General features: G+C 51.0%; 6 protein-coding genes across 6 annotated transcripts; 4 read left to right on the top strand and 2 right to left on the bottom strand.

The window, feature by feature from the left end:
- Positions 1 to 1,402: 1,402 nt before the first annotated feature.
- On the top strand, positions 1,403 to 1,704 carry PtrM4_120300 (uncharacterized protein; the record flags this gene model as incomplete). Its single annotated transcript, XM_001935322.2, has 2 exons — positions 1,403 to 1,458; positions 1,515 to 1,704. 2 exons carry the CDS (start codon positions 1,403 to 1,405, stop codon positions 1,702 to 1,704), a joined length of 246 nt encoding a protein of 81 aa, XP_001935357.2.
- Positions 1,705 to 1,710: 6 nt separating this feature from the next.
- On the top strand, positions 1,711 to 1,851 carry PtrM4_120290 (uncharacterized protein; the record flags this gene model as incomplete). Its single annotated transcript, XM_066108412.1, has 1 exon — positions 1,711 to 1,851. One exon carries the CDS (start codon positions 1,711 to 1,713, stop codon positions 1,849 to 1,851), a length of 141 nt encoding a protein of 46 aa, XP_065961597.1.
- A 919-nt stretch (positions 1,852 to 2,770) lies between these two features.
- Positions 2,771 to 5,560, top strand: PtrM4_120280 (tetratricopeptide repeat domain protein; the record flags this gene model as incomplete). The annotated part of the gene is made up of 1 exon (XM_066108411.1): positions 2,771 to 5,560. The coding sequence occupies one exon, from the start codon at positions 2,771 to 2,773 to the stop codon at positions 5,558 to 5,560; it is 2,790 nt and encodes a 929-aa protein (XP_065961596.1).
- A 5,037-nt stretch (positions 5,561 to 10,597) lies between these two features.
- Positions 10,598 to 12,869, top strand: PtrM4_120270 (uncharacterized protein; the record flags this gene model as incomplete). The annotated part of the gene is made up of 3 exons (XM_066108410.1): positions 10,598 to 10,634; positions 10,757 to 12,345; positions 12,390 to 12,869. 3 exons carry the CDS (start codon positions 10,598 to 10,600, stop codon positions 12,867 to 12,869), a joined length of 2,106 nt encoding a protein of 701 aa, XP_065961595.1.
- Positions 12,870 to 15,081: 2,212 nt separating this feature from the next.
- Positions 15,082 to 15,434, bottom strand: PtrM4_120260 (uncharacterized protein; the record flags this gene model as incomplete). Its single annotated transcript, XM_066108409.1, has 2 exons — positions 15,082 to 15,179; positions 15,239 to 15,434. 2 exons carry the CDS (start codon positions 15,432 to 15,434, stop codon positions 15,082 to 15,084), a joined length of 294 nt encoding a protein of 97 aa, XP_065961594.1.
- A 2,966-nt stretch (positions 15,435 to 18,400) lies between these two features.
- Positions 18,401 to 18,670, bottom strand: PtrM4_120250 (uncharacterized protein; the record flags this gene model as incomplete). The annotated part of the gene is made up of 1 exon (XM_066108408.1): positions 18,401 to 18,670. One exon carries the CDS (start codon positions 18,668 to 18,670, stop codon positions 18,401 to 18,403), a length of 270 nt encoding a protein of 89 aa, XP_065961593.1.
- Between the last annotated feature and the right edge of the window lie 1,725 nt (positions 18,671 to 20,395).

Here is a 20,395-nt window from a genome sequence, read left to right as displayed (position 1 = left end):
ATCGTGAGAAAGCGCATGTCTAGCCTTGGTCACCAAGTTGGAGCAAGGCTTTCCCTTTCCCCAGTCACTCCGCGTCTGCTCATGAATCTGGGCCCCATATTTTTGGAGGCGGCACACGCACGGGCACATAGATATCGACGCTGCCTTTTTTCGATCAAGGCTCATAGCAATGAGCAAGGGCAATCCTGTAGGTAGTAACTAAAGTACATCATGTTACATTTCACAATCAATTCAGAGGCCGCAAAATGTTCACAACGGCTCAAGCTCATATTAATATCGAAATTGTTGTTTTCAACACAGTTCAGAACCGGCATATGAGGTCACGACATTATATGTTCCAACTTGTTTTTATGCGCCCGAGATAACGCATGGAGAGATACATGTTTTTTAGACACGTGGGAGTAAAGGTGGAAATTTTATTACCACCTAGTTCATAATTTTGTTTAAAGACGGCAGGTAAGACGTAGATCAAAGTGACTGCCACCAAAAGAGAGACATAGTCGACGGCTCGCATGTTTTAGTAAAGTTGCAGTGTTTCTGAAGTAAATAAGGAAAGTGCTTAAAAGATGATGAGGGATCGTAGGGCTTATATAGATGGCGGAGGACTTAAGATGGGTTGTAGCATTATCAGGCTGATGCAGTAGGAATATGTACAGCACATTAAACATAGTTGAATTGCCTTTGACTATACTTCGGCCTCCTAAAAAGTTAAACTCTTGTCGCATATGTCATGGCACTCACGAGTTAAAAGAATCGTTTATGGGCATTGTCCTCATCATAGGGGGCATATGCTCGCTCTCGGGGAGATTGGTAAATCAGCTCTAAAAATACTTAACTAGCTTCGTTGATGACGCGAAATGGGACTGTTGCGGTGAAGGTCTTCTCAGCCACCCATGTGACAAATGCGGTTAGCTCGTCGGCTGCGCATGTATCCATGCATGCGCATTGCGCACATGTTCGTTGTTGGCCATTCGGCTCCATCTGACCAAACCTCACCCAGCTCAGCTTTGATGAGACCCTTGCAAATGCCGTTAGGCAAACGACTGACCTTCGCGCTATGTGGCGTCCAACTCAGCCCCATGCTGCGAGCGCGTGTGGCTTTCCAGGCGCGTGCGATGCCGCAATGGCACAGATACCTGCCTGATGCTGCCCCTCCCCCGCCGCCATAACATTCATCTTCAACACTCTCTTTGTCAACACACCGATTCACCATTACCACACAATACTCGATAATTGTAGAACAGCATGTCAGGTCAGGATTATTATAGTCAGGGTCAAGCCCACGGCCAGGGCTACGGCTACAGCCACAACGGCGCAAACCAGCAACAGCCTGCTTATGGAGCCTACAACCAGGGCTATCCTCCTCAAGACCAGCCGTACGGGCAGCAGGCGCAGGGCCAGTATGGACAGCAAGCTCAAGGGCAATATGGGCAACACAGTCCTTACCCCCAGGGACAGGTTCGTTTCATTGCGCAACTGTATTTATCCAGGCCCGGCGGCTAACAGCCTTTCAGAGCCCATATCCTCCGCCTTCGCACGACTCGTATGGACAAACTCCCCAGCACGGCTATGGTGCGCCTCCATCGGAACATTACCAGCAGAGCTACGACCCAAACCGCAGCACCTCTCCTTACCCACCTCCCGCGCATCAACAGCAAGGCTACAATGACCCGAACCAGCAATACGGAGGGCATCAGCAAGTAGGCTACCATGATCCCAACCAGCAACACGGCGCACATCAGCAACAGGGTTATCAAGACCAACAACAAGGCTATGGCGCGCCTCAATACGGCCAACCTGGTGCTCCAGGCGGACCCGCTGACGGCGACCGTGGTCTTGGCTCTACCCTGATCGGAGGTGCTGGTGGCGCATTTGTAGGCAACAAGCTTGGTGGTGGAGCCATGGGCGCCGTAGGAGGAGCGCTATTGGGTGCCGTTGCTGCCAACTTTGTGAGCGACAAGTAAGTTGTATCAGCCTTTCTGTATGTACTAATAGACATCTACTGACTTGCTCAAAGGAAAGAAAAGAAAGACAAGAAGCACAAAAAGCATAAGAAGCATGATAGCTCCGACGAAGGCTCGCATCATGGTTCCCATCACGGCTCTCATCACGGCTCTCACCATGGTTCTCATCACGGGTCCTCGCACCACTCGCATCATGAACATGGTGGTCATCATAAGCACAGGAGCCACAGCAAACGTAGGGACAGCTCTAGTTCCAGCAGTTCATCAGATTGAGCTCTTAGTACAACTTCGCCCTTGTTGAAATTCCTGCGATCTAGTGTACTGCATATCAACGGCGTTGATTGCTAGATAAGAGTGGTCGACCAAGTTACCTAGAAGGCAGCATCCTTGCGACATAACCTATACCTACTTTGAATACACAGTAGTCATGCTTCGAGACGCTTGCACACATTACAATCCCAATACAGTGAATCCCCGTACGTGCATAGTGCTACGACTCAATTCATCTTTCAGGTGTCTGCATTCGATATGCTTCCTTCCGTGAGACTCTTTTGCGGCGTCGCCATGTCCAGACTAGAAAGTACCACCACCCAAAGAAGCTAGTGCAACAGCCCTTTTCACAGGGTTTTCCCCACCACAGCGTTACTCATCGCCGCAAATTCCCAAAGTAGCCCCGCAACCAGGCTATCAAGTTGCGAAAAATTAGTGGCAACAAGTGACAGACTGTTGCTGTAAAAAATACTCTTGCAGCGCATTTCTCCCACATCTTGCCCAAGAGCCGTCGTTTGTTGATAATCTTCGCAAATATGGCCGACGTATTCCTTACTTTTTTCCGGAGCACCTTGCCAGATGACCTCGCTGCTGTCCTGGAAACCGCGCTGCAAGCAACCGAGACCGGCGATTTCTTAAAAGTATTACAATTACCAGAAACGCAAATCTTGTTGGGTCACCAGGAGAATGAGGCCACAAAAAATGTCAAGAGCAGCGATTTTGGGCTTTGGAGCGATTACATCTTTCATCGATTAGGACTCTTGCTGTCGAAAAAGAGTGAAGAGGAGGCTTCCACACCGATCCAGGAAACAGCAGCGTATCGACAGCATCTGTACTTCCTTGTTGCAGTCGCTGCATTGCATGCGTTTCTGCAGTCCAATGTCACGGGTCCGCCGCTGCCTTTCAAAGCCGCGGAAGTGGCGTTACCGCAGGATGTAGCGAGTGATACAAAAGCAGTGAGCAAGACGCGAGCAGAATTGGTCGCGTCGTTGAGCACAGATGGTGTTGCAGCGTATAAGCTTACACCGAACATTGAGCTGCTGTGTCTGGCACAGACTATTCTCATCAGCCCACCTATTGCGAAGAACGTTGCAGCTTCTGCGTGGACAAAACTCAGAGTCAACTTCATACACCAGAGGCTGCTCAGTGAACCAGCACCAAAACTCCAAGATGCGATTTACGAGGACGTCAAGGTTGTGGAGGATTTGATTATGAACTCGGCAAAGAAAGAGGAGATTAAAGAATTGTACACGAGCTTTTTGCTTGAGAGAGCTGCGATCCATACGCATCATGGGCTGGATAAGAAGGCCAGGGCGGATCTGGAGCAGGCGACTTCCGAGCGCAAGTTTGAGTTTGCGTTGACGGGGTTGATGGGAAAGAGGACGAAGTTTCAAACAAAGGATACCAGCCAGTTGATCGTGTTGGCTCGAAGCGCGGGTTCGGATACTAATGGCACTACGGACGGTGTTTCGCAGCCAAAAGCGCTGGATTTGAACGACGATACTTTACTCGAGTCCATCTCCTTCACCAACAACACTGCTTCAATGGATATCAAGGACGAGTCTGCCCTACCCGCATCTCTTACGTCAATGGACCCTTCAAATCAACCGCTTCTAGATCCCTTGGACTCTGTCATCATGCTTTCTCTAGCCGAGAGCATCAAGAACACGAATCCGGCAGATGGGATCACAAGAGAGCAGACGGAGCCGTATGCTACGCGTGTATTGGAGGGTGGAAGCTCGAACTGGCAAGTCTACACTCAGGCTTTGCTAGTGCGTAGTCGCATCGAAGGTTACAAGTCGCGAACCCTTGAGCGTGGTCTATTGCAGCTTCAAGCGCTCGTTGATCAAGTCATTGCCGAGACATCGGGTGATGCTACTACGGATGCTGAGACGGGGGAGAAGATCACTGCTTTCCTGCCAGCGGCAAAAGAAGGAGAATCAGCACCTGTTCAAGAGCGTCTCCGTTACGTGTTCCCGCTTTGCTCTCCATCACGATGGGAGCTGGAGGCTGAGCTTGCTGCTCGCTGGGTCTCGCTCGGTGGTCTACGGTCCGCACTGGAGATCTACGAGAGGCTGGAAATGTGGGCTGAAGCCGCGCTTTGCTATGCTGCTACAGAAAAGGAAGACAGGGCGCGAAAGATGATTCGACGACAGCTCTTCCATGCTATCAACGGCGATGAGGAGACAGTTGATCTTGACGAGGAGAAGTGGGAGGGCGCTGAACGCGATCCTCCACCCGCTGAAGCACCGCGGTACTACTGCATTCTAGGAGACCTCGACAACGACCTCGCCATGTATGAGAAAGCCTGGGAAGTCTCTGGCAAACGGTACGCACGCGCCCAGCGTTCGCTCGGCCAAAGATATATCGCCGCCCGCAACTACGAGAAAGCCGCAGAAGCGTATTCTCTCTCCCTCAAAATCAACTCCTTGTACCAGCCGGCCTGGTTCGCTCTCGGTTGCGCCTACCTGGAGCTCATGCAGTTCAAAAACGCCGTCGAAGCCTTCTCCCGCTGTGTGCAGCTCGATGACCAAGATGCCGAGTCGTGGAGTAACCTCGCCGCCTCACTCCTACATCTCAAGCCCAAGACCACGGAAAATGAAGACGGCGTAGTAGAAGAAACACGGGTGTCAAACCACCCACGTACCGACGCCCTCAAAGCTTTCAAACGCGCAGCCACAATCAAACACGACGACTACCGTATCTGGAACAACGTCCTCGCCGTCGCGGCATCGACAAACCCCCCCTCATGGTCCGACGTCATCACATCCCAACGACGCATCGCCGAGTTGCGTGGCGCCACCGACGGCGAGAAATGTGTGGATGCGGAAATCGTGGATATGCTAGTCAAACACGTCGTCTCGTTGGAAGGAGGCTTCGATATCACGCGTCCGGGTCTCGCCCGCATGGTAAACGACCTCCTAGAACGAGTCATCAAGCCCCTCATCACGTTCTCCCCGAAACTCTGGATTATTCTAGCAACGCTATACACGCATACACGCCGACCTGGCTCAGCGCTAGAGTGCCACGAGAAGGCCTGGCGCGCAGTTACCAGCCAGCCGAAGTGGGAGTCGGGAAGTGAACAAGTGTGGAACGCGGTAGTGGATATGACGATTGACCTCGTCGACGCATATGAGACGTTGGGCCCACGGGATAGGACTGAGGGTCTGGGTGCGGGTAGTGGGGAGCTGGTGGCCAAAGACTGGAAATTCAAGTCGAGGAGTGCGGTGAGGAGTGTTATTGGCAAGGGCAAGGAGAATTGGGAGGATAGTGCTGGGTGGGAGAAGTTGGTGGAGAGGCTGGAGGAGCTGAAGGGTAAGGATTAGATGGCTGTTTGGGGTTTCAATGATAGAAAAAGAGCAAATAAGTAGGTATCAAAAAGCTTCGTGTTCCTAGATTTGAGCTGTTCTTCACTTTCTAGATGCTATCAGCTGCGCATAGAAGATCTTCGTATAATGCTAATAGAGTCGTTAATATCCCACCATGATCGAGATAGCCTCTCACGATTCGAGTCGGCGTACGAGACCGCAGCATTCATGACCGTGCATCAACTACTGGTCATTTACTGACAGCGACCAGCTTACATTCCTCGCTTACAACAGTCCCTGAGTACGTTCCATCATGTTACAATCGTATCAAGATGCCACCGCTGTCAGATCCGATCAGTCTCATCGGCCCATGGCTTGGACAGGAATGCTTGAGCCGCCGAAAAGGGCCGTTGATCACGTGCCTACGTGAGCATGCATCCATGCAAGTGTCGCATCGTGTTCCCAGTGGCTTTGCTTGGAAGCCAGGGAGATTATGCAAAACATCGAGTGGCTTTGAAAAGCTCTAGGGAGGCTGGCGATCGTTGTGCAACAGGGCCGTTGGGGATGTTGCACGTCGGTCATCAAGGTGAAGAGGGTGTCTCGTATTCAAAATGCGTTGAGGGGGAGGCGCGTCTACGTAGTGGCGGCAAGCTCGCGGTCGAAGATATTCGCAACATGTTACATTCTGCGTTGTCAAACGCACCCATGTTGACGTAGACGACGGCTCCAACCGAAGCGACTAATAGGCTCATTAGTGCAATGCAGGCAGGTGCATAATCGAAGAAGTTTTCCCTTTCCCCACATGAAATTTTGGGAGAACTGCTTGTCAAGCGTGACCGGGTAACTGGGTGTCTTGCCTTGGCCAGTGGCAACTATTGGGCAAGGTTTGGTGCAACAAAATGCAGGAAGTTCCCGACAACCGGGTTCATAAAAAGTGTGTTGCAAACAGATCCCGCCATGGTTATTCCGACGTTGGACAAGACTTGGGAATACAAAGCAGCCCTATCGTGGCTTCTGCAAACCATGCTGACGTAGGTATTACCTCGGCAACCACATGTTGTCCAAACTCTCCCCTGGTGACAGCCATGAGACTTGCGCCCTTCTGTCGAATCAGCAGTCAAGACTACTGAAGATGACATATTCTAAGCGATGCTTTTAGATGGGTTCAACACTGACAGGAGACACATGATGTACCAGTGGAAGGGAAAGCCAATACAATCGTCAGGGCACGTCGTAAACGAAGCTTTTGCAGAAGCGGCTCCCCCAAGCGACCTCGGAGTGCGGTGTGTCGTTAGCCTAAAGCAGACTGCACTCCTTATGGCGTAGTAGATGTAACAATAAAAGGCCCTGTGTCCATTTTGTGGCACCAAACCAGTGGCCAATAGTCCAAGGTCTCCTCGAGCACAAGAACCGTTGGCAAGATTGCACAGGCGGACTATCTTTGCAAGAGGCAATTGTTAAGCTACAAGTTAAAACCAGGTCAGATATCTTCGTGGTGGCATTTGTGGGTGAAACTAGTTGTCTGTTGGCTCTTCATGGTGACCGGGCTCGCAGGTAAAAGCGGATGACTGCATGCTGTCATTCGCTGTGTACCACGAGCATCCAGAAGCGCGTTTCAGATGCCGGAGGTAATGACCCGGTTCCATGGCAGAGGTCCTCGTGGAAGACTGCATCCTGGTCGCGACCAAAGCCTCGCAGCCATGGTACGCTTTCCAGCTCCTGCAGCGGTTGAAGCAGCAATCTCGGATCACTCATGCGTGACTGTAGTCATCCGTTGGCGCAAAGGGCGGAGCCGTAGGATGGACGCACCAGATAGATTGGCTTTCAAGCCATGGTGAGGGCAAACGCGTCGCGTTGCAATGTGCACGACGTTCTCCTTCGGGAAGCCACAACTGTTGATAGCCAACCCGTGGGAAAGGAATCTGGGGACTTGGTACCCAAGCGAGCACATGATTTGGTGCATTCTTCTTGACCCCCCTGGCCGGGATTTTGTGAGCGAGGCCGACAGTCGTGCATAGTGAATGTATTTGGGTAGTGAGCAATCAGACGCGGCCAAGACAGACGCAGGTTTCCGTGGTGGTGCTCTGCAGCCGGGGTGGTGGCGGAGCAGCGAAAGTGTCTATAGCCGCGGGCATTTCGGGACTGGCAGAGAGGATTCAACTGATGCTATCCTGAGATGTGGGTGTGGAAAGTTTACGACGCAGGGTCCCGGTGTGCTCCGAGATGAATGTGGTCGGTCCCCTGCAGGACAGCACCTGCCTCTCGTTCCTGACAAGCATGGATGAGCAAGGTGAAGAGAATGGCATGGGCAAGACGAGCATAATCTCCCGATGGGTGTTATTATGGCGGAACGCTGATGTGCTAATGGTCTACTTCAGGTCATGGGCGGCTTACACACAGCCACCAGAAAGCCGCTAAGGTCCGGTTCGGGCCAAGAGTAGGTGGTGATACGACATCAGCTTTCTAAGAATACCAAGAGGCCACACTGACCATGTTCTGCTGAGGGGAACTTGTGCAGACGCGCAAGGGAGCGAGCGGGCTGATGTTGAATGGCGGCGCGGAGGATAAGAGAGGAAGAGTAGTTAGCAGTGGACGGAGTTGAAGGCAGGCTACAGGCGAAGGAAGGATCCAGTCATCCTCATGTGGCGGAAGGAGCGGCGCGGGCGTAGTTGCTTCTTTCCCAATCGGACGACACGCAAACAGAGGGAGGCAGCTGCGATGTGGTGGATGCGCCGGCCGAGGCAGGAACGACGGCTGGTGAGGCAGGCGCTTTCGGCGGCAGGAGAGGAAGTTGCCATGGCTTTGTCGACGACGACTACGAGTACAAAAAAGCGCCGGCGTGGCACAAGGACATCTCCCTTGGCCGGCGCATCTCTCGCAGGCAGCGGTGCGCGCAGAGTTGCGGTGCCTGGCAGAGGGCCGTCTTTTGCGTGGCTTTTTTGGCGATGCGCAGGATGGAACAGGGATGGCGGCGATTAAGCTTCTGCAAGCCACACCAGGAATAGATGCATCTTCGCTTGACACCGCTGGCGACGGAGCTCATTGCTCACCACACTCCAACATATGCCCTCCCTTTTCTGCACGTCTGCCATCACCGCAACGCTCAGAGGGGGCCAAGCCTAGCATCGCCGTGCACTGGCCGCTATGGATAGTCGTCTGCCGTCATCGCGGCCAGTCGTAGTCCGCAATGCCCGGGACGCCCATCTCCCAGCCTACGGGCTCATGGGTCGCCCTAACAGCTGTCGGCATCAGAGGCCGTAGAAATTGCTGCTGATGCTCGCTGAAGTGCTGGGCCGCATGTATATCATCGTCAATGTCACCGCCGCCCTGGGCGGTCTTGCTACGCCCACCTCATGCGTCAACCTCGCCATAGCCAGCATAATCCCCCCCCCCAAGATCCCCTTCCACCCCTTCCCGTCCCAGTTGTCCATCACATCTTGCGTTTGCATATCAACATAATTACAATCTTGCCCACAAACAACGCCTCACAGACCTTGTCTTAACGCTTTGGCCCAGGTCCTCCGCATCCGCGCTTCTTACCATTGCAGAGGTCTTAGAGCACCACTCTACACCTCACCTACTGGCCAAGACAATCTCCCTCTGGCATTGGACCGTCGTTGCTTTTGGATTTGCATTCTGAGGCTGTCTGGAGTGATCCACTGCACGCAGCCATCGCTGACTAGAGATATACATCACTTGTCGTCAGCCGCGGAGCTCAGCTTATTGCCACTGCGTGGGCTGCGCCATCCAAGGCCACCCCGTCAGAGCCTCAGTGCACAGATTTCAGGCGGCTGCTGCCTCCTGCCGTTTGGATCTTCCTATACGAACCTAGGAGCTGTCAGGCTTTGCGCGACGTGGTGCTCAACGGCCATAGTACTAGCCTCTGGAGGGCGTGCCTCATCGTCAACTGGCCCGCTAGTTTACCAGGTTGACGGGATCGGTAATCACCCAGAGTCATCCGAACCCCCCCAGAGCACACTGTGCTCGTTCGCACTTCCTTGCAGCTGCGTCTATGCTCCGCCATCGACACTGGGCCAATCCCGCTTCTTCTCCGTTGTCCTGGGTTGCTTCATCGCCTGTTCCGTACGGTACCTGTTCATTGCCGCCTATTTCCACGGTAATAGCTCCGTAGTTCCGCAGCTTCCTTTGCCTTCTGCACGGCAAGGCTGCCGAGCCTCATGCATATTGGTCAGCCTTCATCCCATGTCTCTGTTCCTTTGTATGCTATGTAAGTCATGCCATCAGTCACATCGAAATGCGGGCCGCAACATGATACATCTCGTACCAAGTCACTCACATTCATTTCAGCTCCTGGCATTTGCACTGAATCATTCTCCATTGCGGCGGGAGCGACACGTCCCGTTTCCTGTTTCGTCGATAGGGAGTTTGCATTGTCTGAGCTGCAGTAGGCGAAGAGCTGGACTCACCGCGTTTGACACGGATACTCAAAATCGCCCCGGTTCCCGTATGAATCCAAGTCCTGAACATCCCGATCATTTGTCTCTAAACAGACTACTTTTGTCCGCTTCACTGGTCACAAGGCCCACCCAGTTTGTCTCCGAATCTACCTCTCATCACATCCGTCACAGTGTTTCGAACTTTCGAACCCGCCTGTTGCAACATTTGCCTCCAACAAGGACTCCATTGTCTCTCTAGCTCTGTCAAGGACGCAAGCTACAGCCCCACGAGTTCTGTGCCAGTTTGCCAGTGTTCAAACATCAAAAGACGACAACATAGTTTTACACTCTCCATCTAAGCGCATCGACCAGCGTCAATCTGGCCTGCTCTATACAAGCAAGCTGTCAGGTGCGTACTCTGTTGTAGCTAGCAGCTCTTCGAGGTGTGCCAGGGCGCGCTCTCGCTGACCCCTCCATTGCTGCCTGCGCTGCGACCCCACAAATGTCCTGCCTACTGACATGCAAATAGTATCAGCCTGACAGCCATCGGCCACCGCTCTCAATCAGTGTTGAAAGGCACCCATCAGCACTGCGCAGTTTGGACTTTGGTCGTGGTTCACCGACTATCCAATTTGCAAGAGCCGCACAATTAGTGTCCATGTCAGGATACTCGAAAAACCATCAATATGTGTATGGTAAGTGGTTCTCGGCTCATCTGACGAGTATGGAAGAGCACCTGCCATAGTTGGGTCGGAATAATCCGGCATTAGCCCACGTGAGATTGATTAGCACGTTTGACTGACCACCTCCATTCCAGATGCCGAAGCCACCAGATCAAATCAGGCTGCAAACTACCCAGGTATTGCACAGCCCGCGTTCGCCTCGCAGTACACGGATGTGCCCGCGGGACTAACGCATGAGGCCTCGAGCGCAGAGATGCCCTACATCCCTAGCTCGACGCACGAGTCACGCGGTGCAGCAGAACATCGAACTAATCGACCATTTATCGATGCAGGCGCTCGTCATCCCGCTTCACTGACAGTTACTGAAACGGAAATCACCGAACCGATTACTCCTGCCCAAGGCACCGCTGGATCTACGGTAACGCTGCAACTTCGGACGAATTACGACCTCCAAGCCACTCAACGCACCTTCATACTCATGTTTGGCACCAAGAAGTGCGTCGCAGCACTCCAGAAGGTCGACTACGACGCCCCAATCCAGAACGTTGACTACGACGACGACGATCAATGGTACAACTACGTTCTCAACGTTGAAGTACCCCCATTTCCACTGACCAACACATGGGACCCTACCATGATGTTGAAACTCCAGATCGAGGACAAGATGGGCCATTTACAGTCTCAAACAGATGCTGGCAAGTTCACCTACACCGACATGTCGCCGAATCTCGCGTACCAGTCCTCGCCCGACTTCTCCAGGAAACGAAAGTACTCCACTGAGTTTCGTGACACGCAAGATTATCCCGACGGAAATTCTGCGAAACGCGTTCAGTCCCGTCAATTCGCGAAGCCGCGCACAATTCCTGGAGCCTATTCTGCTGCACAGGTATCGCCACTGCCCTCTCGCCCTGTACTCCCCGAGACGTACAGACACGGTGGCGGGTATGATCTGTCCAAGCAGGCAGAATATGGCTCGCAGATCTCGCAGAAAGGCCTCTATGCAGTGCCTTCGGGTATAGGAATGGCCCACGCAGACTACAAGCTTCCACATATGAGCCCAAACTTGCACTCATACAGCTCCTACAACGCCCGTAATCACGGAAGTCGGCATCCTGTGTCCACATCGGCCTCGATTCTTCCTCCACCGCCCGCCATGACGGCACCAGTGCTTGTCCGGGCTACCCATCTCGCACAAGCTAGCAGTAATAGCTCCTCAGCACAGCCATTCAACCCCTACTCAATGTATCAGAGCAAGGCCATACTCAAGATTGACGGTGATCTTGATAAGATGAGCGAAGACTGGACGCAAGAAGAGGTGGACGCAAAGAGGCGCCTGGTCGAGTTCAAACGATCGCAACGCGGTAGCACCATAATGACTTCTTTCGCTCCTATTGCGCCGGAAGCTCGACAGCACGGTAGCATTTGCGTCAGCTGTATCTGGTGGGAAGAGAAGGATGAATGTTACATCACAAGCGTCAACGTAATATATCTACTGGAACAGCTCGTAAACGTCCGCTTTACTGTTGAGGAGAAGAACCGCATTCGCCGCAACCTCGAAGGGTTCCGGCCTCTCACAATTGCAAAGGCAAAAGCGGACAGCGAAACTTTTTTCAAAGTCATCATGGGCTTCCCAGATCCCAAGCCTCGCAATATCGAAAAGGACGTCAAGGTGTTTCCTTGGAAGATTCTTTCACATGCGCTGAAGAAGATCATTAGTAAATATGTATGTTTCCCTCCGATGCAGCCGGTCATGTAGCTAACAGTTAGAAGTCTGCAAGTTACTCTTCGACAGCTGGTATTGGCCCGCTCCCAGTCCCATCGACATCGACATACTCCCCAGGCGGCGTCTCGCAGGCAACAATGGACGCTCATCGAATTACTTCGCCACAATCAGTGCCTATCTCGATCGTGTCAACTGCATACACACCCAATCTGACCTCCTCTAGTCTATCCCCCCATCTGAAAATGGAAGGATCAGCAGGACATGGCATGCCGATTGCTCAGAGGACACCTTCGGGACAAGGCATGACTCAGTGGGGCGCTCCTACTCACCACATGCCGCAATATCCAGCAAACCTCTCCCATGGAGAACGAGGGTCGTGGGACTATGGGTATCTTGGAACTTCTGCTCCCACGGGACTCTCACATTCGTTGCAAATGCCACGGCCAAATGCGACGTCAGACCTCACCCAAATGGCAGCGGATCATGCTTACCATCAGTACGCCGAGGGCACAACGAGGGTGTAGAAAAGACGAGGCTCGCAGGATCACGGCTACGACTACGCGTTGTGGGTCTCGATGTCTCGATCTGCGTCGGGTGATCATCCAACGTCCGCATGATCCATTCCGATCTAACCCAATCGGGAGTTGCACCAATAGTCCTGCACACCACTCATCGTCAAATGCGCCCCACGCAGCTCGCACATCTTTTCAAGCTCTCTCTTTCGTTCGGATCTTTCTTCTCATAGTCTTTATGATATGGCGTTTATCACGGCGGTTTCAACTTCTGGTACTGGACGCATAATACCCCGGACAGGCGGCGTTGGATAGTAATTCGGTTTCATCGTTTCTTCTCTACAGGCAACACGCATAGAGGGGAGGTGTGCGATTTGAGCGATCAGGTGGTGCGCCCAGACACACGACTCCTCTACGAATGCACTCAGGACGATCGACTCTGCATCACCCTGGCGTTTGTTGCTATTCTTGTTCATTACAATCCTTACGATCTAATAGTCCTATCTTCCTGATTTTTGACCCGTCAGTTGACCGTTATCGTTTCCGAGGATTGCATACCCCCTGTACCGACTTATCTTAGACGGGGTGGCGCATTGGGCGGTGGACATCTCTGCTTCTTACATGACGACGCCTTGTTGTAGCCTCGTCTCTTTCTTTCAGCCACCGTTATTCTTGAGATTCCCCCAATGTATTTCTGATATCAAGCACCTTATAAGCAGCGTAATATATCTGTAACGCACTTGAAACTTTCTTTACATAACTCAGTGTCCCCTATGATAAGTCAAGAGCTTCGCCGCACTGTAGGAGGGCGCAGTCACGTCCAGCCCCAGATCCTTACGACTGCCTAATTCTCGCCAAGAAACTGCGCTACTCGCTCCGCGGTCCCCGATGCATAGGTAGGCATCCATCATCAGCTGAGCTTATCAAACAGGCTTTTGTTATCTCCATGAGCATGATGCGCATGTCAGTTGGAAACGCGACGGGACAACCGGTTCGCAGCACAAGGCCCTTACAGATGATCAAGGCATGGGTGTATATGCGCATACGTCTCCGACCCCCGGGAACCGCGTCACACAAGATGTCCAGGCGACCAATGCTTCTCGCGGGGTCACATGGCGCAGCCGGGAAGGTTACGGGAAGGTTATGCGAAGGTTATGCGAACTCCCCACGCTGACGGGAACATGTGAGCTAGATGCCGTTTGTGCCGATGCAACTAGTATCATGACTACGCAGCCGTGCTGCACATGCATCTTGTGTTCACTCCAAGTACTCGAGTACGGAACATCACTAACGACTACATGTGGGTTACACGCTGCGACACCAAAGTAAGAACCATCATTGAGCACCTTGGCGCTAGTGCGCAAGTATCACAGTCTGCCCGAGTATGCCCCCGTACCCCTACAACTCTACTCAAACTTTGCCCACAGCCCACGAAACTTTATTTCTGTCATCAGTTCTACACTGACAGACGCCATGTAATCAGCCCAGATCAAACCGTGTCCCGCAAAGCTGATGTAATGCGCATCAATCTGCACACCTGACATGCGTGATTAAAGGGCCACGCGGAAGCCTCGTTGCGTGTATCATCGTCCCGTGCACTGTCCTGTTGATTTGGTGTTGGAATGCTGACGTACATGAACAAGCCCGAACGAGAACTTCCGGGTCGGGGCGGGAGTTGGATATCTTGGGGCTGCTTATCTCACGTCATTACCACGTGGGGGATTTGAATTTTGGGGGGGATATGAGCCCGGAAATTCACTGTGGAAGGAGGCCTAGATTGACGATCAACGGAGTGACTGGGATGTTGAGTGAGTGAGAAACGGGACAGAGGGCGAAAGGCTTCCAGGTGATTATAGGTGGATGATGAATGAAGCCGGGCGTCGATGCACTTATGCACAAGAAGCCTTCTTTTGTAATCACATTTTACATTCATTCAATGCCTGTTGAGTTGTCTTCATTGAACGTTGAGCTCTCTAGTAAAAAGGAAAGAAAAAGCACACTGAGAATTCGATCTATCGTACTCATGAACCACAAGCCATAACCAAACAAAGATTAATAATTTATTGTAATATCGGAATTGGGTCATATCAGAGTACCGAACATGGAAAGGATATGCAGGTGTGCTTGTGACGTTGGGAAGGCTCCACGCCACATCCACAGTGCCTTCCTACCCTGACAAAAACTAAAGTTTACGTCGGATGACTCTGTGATATCCACATTAACCCTATAGGAACCTCCGAGAGCAACGGGCGAGCGGCGATAACAGGGTTTTTCTGCACGTTTGCCCCTTCGTGCAGCATGGGCGGTCGACAGAGCAAAAGCCTATCTGCAGATTAGCTGCCAGCAAACAAACAACCGAGGGATAATGGAGATGAGCTTACTACCCAGTCCGCTACACACAGCGGGGACAGACGCATTAGAATTTGGCGCAGTGATGTCCTGCAGAATCGGGACCGCAGGGGTTTTCGACCCAAGGGCGGAATCAAGCGGCAGAGCGAGATTAGGGAGGACTTGAGGGTTGGGCACGGCAAACGAAAGAGCCGGAGTAATGGTCATGAGAAAGGTGGTAGCGATCATGGAGAGCTTCATGATTGTAGTTGTTGTTGTTGTCGTAGCGGAGATTGGCGCGGAGATGTGGATGTGTTTTGATGTACATCACTCACTTGCACGAGGATCTTGTCTCTTTTATAGCGAGAATCTCAGCTCAATTTACCGATTATGTTGACAGATGCCGGTGTTTTGTTGTGTTGTTGAGCAAGCTAGTGGACGGGAAAAGCAAACAACGGGGAGGTCAACGACTGGATGAATTATGTGATGCTCCTTTTTCCAAAATTTGAAGGTAAGCTTGTGCTCTCTAGCCCCTGATATTCAGATGGGATCCGTGTCTCTCTACTGTCACATCCTCTTTACACCAACAGGCCCTTACTCTGAGCTAACTTCCTCGGAACCTCGTCCTTGTACGCATTGGCCGAAACCAACATTGTCATATGGGCTCTCTGGACTGCACCAAGGGGACAGGTTGTCGTAGTATGTGCGAGTGTTGGGGCAACAAGGATTTATATGCAACTTAGCTGTACTCCAAGAAGATTCTGGATTGAGTCGCGTATAATACCTGGGGACTGCAGTGTATTGTGCAGTTGTTGGATGATGGGGTAGGCGACGCAGGTTGCTGGTAGTGGATGGGTGATGAGTCCAACCTGAATTTGAAAGTTTGGATCGCGTAACTGTTGGGTTCCAATATCCTTTTTCAGGGTCTCCACTATCTTTGTTGGCATAAGAGAACAGCTCCAGAAGAAGCCCTGTCCTATTTCATTACCAGAGTCCGGGTGCATTCAAATTCCCGAAGATATGGACTAGGTATTTCTTGTTCTTATCAGCTGATACCCGAACACGGCACTCTCTAGCGAAGTCGACTGCTCCTACACTATACAGCCAGTAGCGAACAACATAATATTCGAGTACTGGATATTGCTGAAAACTCCCTTGACGCCTCGATACGTTCACCTACAATGCATGCTCCCTGAATATCATCTTGTCAGAACCACCTAGGGCCGGCTGCATGAGTGATTCGTATAACTTTATTTATATGTTCATATACGATAGCATGTATGTGAAGGGGACGATGTAGGTTCTTCTGATGCACACGTTTGCTTTTGTGGTGTGTTCTGACGACCACCTTATTTCCCCAAGCGGCTAGTCCACTACCATGAAGTTACGTCACTCATTGCCTTTTTTACACACGATCGCCCAGGTGTCATAAAATACTTGACATACTAGTGGAAAAAGACCACTGTAGTCGCCAGGCACGCCTATTAGGTGCTCACCCCCACTTTCGAGTATCTTATGATACCCTGTCTGGTACGATGCTTTTTCTACTCCAACATGATTTGAAAAAGGAGAATGAATCACCAACTTCAATCTACATACATCGCTTGTCTAACCTTTGCAACATTTAAGGCGCGGAACATCTGAATCATGGTCTGCTCAATTCCGATAACGACCTAACTTCGAACATTGTCGGCTATAGAGCGAAATCGAGGGCACTGAGAAGCTCGCCGATCCTTTTTCTTATGGCTCCTATCCTTCTTTCAGGTCTAGTCATGCTCATCGCTGATCCTAATCTCGCCGCCCACACCCATACCTACAAGTGGCGGTACATGTAAAAACGGGATCTTCCAAAGTCTGAATAAACCCCCTATCTTCTTGTTCTCTCGATCTACACCACCAATGCAAGGGAGATCAATTGGGTGGGTGTAGCGTTATCAGGATAATTAAAATTTCACATTATTATAGATGAAAACAAGCAATGTTTTGTTCTAAGAAACTTGTATAGGTTGAAGTGATGATCAATTTCACACAATACCAGTGAACCCGAAATTGATTTTCAAGCAGTTCCCGTCCAAAACATATCACGCTACTTTCTCGATACAAACCATGCATGCCTATCATATAATTTTAAGAGATACTTAGCATGTTCGTCGGCAGCGGGTTCTATCACAAGCGGCATTGAGTCGGCTACCAATGCATATACGTGTCTGAAGTCAGTAATAGCTATAATCGCAAGTATAGAAAGCAGATGAATCTGATAGTAGCTAGTATTGGTAGACAATTTGACGTACAACTGTGTGAATAAATACTTTCATTCGTGCCTTCTATAGACCATGAGAAATCGCTGTATTCATTCCACCACTACACTGCAGTGCCAGGCCCCACCCCTTCCCGAAAAAAACGAATCGCATAGAACAAGCGAATAAGAGGAAGAATAAAGACAATTGATAGTGACGAATATCAGAAAGTTCAACCACGTCCCACATGCGCTATATTCATAGCACAGAACTTTGTAGATTGTAAGTAGTCGCCTACTTATCCACGCGGTACTATCAGAAGGTCAGTAAAGTCGAAACAAAAATGGTCATCCGCAAACATACATTGAATCCCCAGCATTATGCTCCCCCAGCACCGGCACCGGCACCGGCATTGAACCCAAACCCGAATCCACCACCACCACCACCACCATCGGCTGCTCCGCCGCCAGAGCCGGCATTGGGGTCAGCGCCAAAGTTAAAACCTATACCAACACCTACAGCAGCATTGCCTGCTCCTTGCCTCTTGAGAATTGTGTTGTCTGCCGCAGGCAGTGATGCTGGTGCGGCTGTTGCTGCAACAGCGAGCAGGACAGGAAGGAAAACGAGTTTCATTGTTGTGTAGGTTAAGAAGCAGAGGTAACTTGGTTCGAATTAATCATACGTGAAGTCAGAAGAGAATTTTGAATATTGCGTTTAAGAGACCTTGGAATGGAACCGAACATATATATACACGAAATCACATGGGATACGCCATTTATCTTGTCCCGATGGCGCGTGGCGAAACGAAATCCCCAAGACAGTGAGGGTGAGTGGGGAAATTGATAGAAAAAAAAGTAAATATGACGGTCTATTGGTTCTTAGAAGCGATTAATTGGTTGCTTTCTCGTGCTATACTAAGACGACCAGCGGGTGAGCGGAAGCACAGATCTAGACTGTACATAGTCTGAACCCTAAAGATTATGAGCTTGCAACGGAATCGGCACCAACACCAAACTGTAGATTTATTTCAACTACCGATTTTCCTAAGGCTTTGCTTCCAGCGCTGCCTCCGGCACCGGCTCCAGCATCCCCATCAATGCCAACCTTAGCACCAACGCCAGCCCCAACGCCCGACCCCCCTCCAAATCCAACTTTAGCCCCTGCGGCTGCTCCTTGTCTTCTGTCGATCAGATTTTCTACTGCGGAAAGTAGAGTCGGCGCTGCAGCTACTGCCTTCACCGCGAGCATGGCAAGGAGAAGGGCGAATTGTTTTGTAGGTAGGTAGGATGAGAGACAAGGACGTGATAATATAATTTAATGTAATAGAACTGTTCATCGGTTGCGAATTATACTGGTGATATTGATTTGGTTTGGAAAAGAAGACCTGTAGCCAGAGGCAAATAGTCATAGTTGTCAACAATCAAGCCAATCCAAGCTGAGGCGTTAGCTTGGATTGCTCGTTTTTTGAGGGCGTCGGCTTGGATTGTTGGGGCTAACAAGCTGAGATCGTGAGCTTGATTGAGGCTTGATTGATAGGCTTGATAGCCTGTACTACAGTAGCGCTAGCCTTTGTCGTCGTCCTAAGTCGCTAGCCCGCACAAAAGCTCCATATTGTCGTCGTCTGCTGCCTCCTCCCCCACCACCTCGTTGTCGCCTCCGAGGCCAGCTCTTTGCCACCGTCGTACGTACTGTATTGCCGGCTTTAAGGGGTCGCCCAGCTCACTGAACAGGCGTTCACACTCACAGCTTGACGATGGGATAGAGAGTACGTCAAGCGCAAGCTTAATTAGGCTAGGGTAGCAATCGCGCATGCTCACCCAGTATTTGATAGAGTTATCTGCGTGTTCTGTACCTCTCTCGGCTACCGGCTCGCTGCGCTTCCACCTCTTAAACTCGTCCTTGTCGGCGGTGAGGCTGCTGACAGTACTAGGGTTGAGTATACTATCTATCGCGTCGTCTATATCGCTTGGGATCACTGCCGACAGCCTTACCGCGCGCGGTGAGGTGTTGTACTGCGCCCAGAGCGCCTAAAAGCTAGCGTTACTGGCCTCGAGCCAGTCAGGCTTCTTGGCCCACGCCTTAACCAAGCCCATCAAGCCGAACAATCAAGCTGACCCTCCTCAGCTTGGATTGCTAATAAATTAGTATAGGCAAGCTTGACTTGATGGGATTGATAGTTATCAAGCTATCAATCAAGCGCTTGCAAGCCGCTTGATTGTTGACAAGTCTGCAAATAGAGTAGGCTACCTGTATCTCGTGTTGCCAACCTGATCGTTAGGGGCAGAGAGCAAAAAGTAAAACCACAAGAACTATTGGAAGCTGCATGCATAAAAAGCAAAGCACAATCTGTTGGTTCCCATCTCGTGCTATACTATACGATCAGCAGATGAACAAAAAGTCTGCACTCTGTGGTTCTTGTATTTACTCCAAAGCGCAAAGATTTTCTAGGATCTGGCATTGATGTTGGAACTTGCAGCAAACCCAGCCTCAGCAGAAGCCCCAGGACCAAAGCTCCCTCTTGTTTCAACCTTAACTCAAATGTCGGCGTTTAGTCCTTGTCTCTTGGTACCACCCGCCGTGCCGTCAGCCTTAGATCTCCTAACCCTCCTGCTAACACCAACACCAACACTGCCAGCACTATCAACACTGACAGCAAAGTCGGCAGATACACCTAATTCTTCACTAGTAGCTTGTTCTACGCCAGTCGCTACACCCAATTTTGCACCAACAGCTATACTTGCGTAATCAGCCATGTCTACGTTCAATTCGAAAGCGAAATTGAAAGACGATTTCAAAATAGAAATCTCGTCATCCGATAGGCCTTTGAGTCCTTCTATTTCACGCAGTAGTTTTCGAACCAACAGCTGAGCATCCGCGGTCGTAACTTGTAAAGGTGCTACCAACGATGGAAGAATTGTTGTAGTCATCATGACGAGAATAGGGAGAATATTGATTTCCATGGTTGCATAAGAA

This window comes from Pyrenophora tritici-repentis, chromosome 6 (assembly GCF_003171515.1).
Source record: "Pyrenophora tritici-repentis strain M4 chromosome 6, whole genome shotgun sequence".
In the NCBI taxonomy this organism is placed as follows: domain Eukaryota; kingdom Fungi; phylum Ascomycota; class Dothideomycetes; order Pleosporales; family Pleosporaceae; genus Pyrenophora; species Pyrenophora tritici-repentis.
Note: the sequence above shows the minus strand (reverse complement) of the source record. Positions and strands in the feature narration are given on the sequence as shown.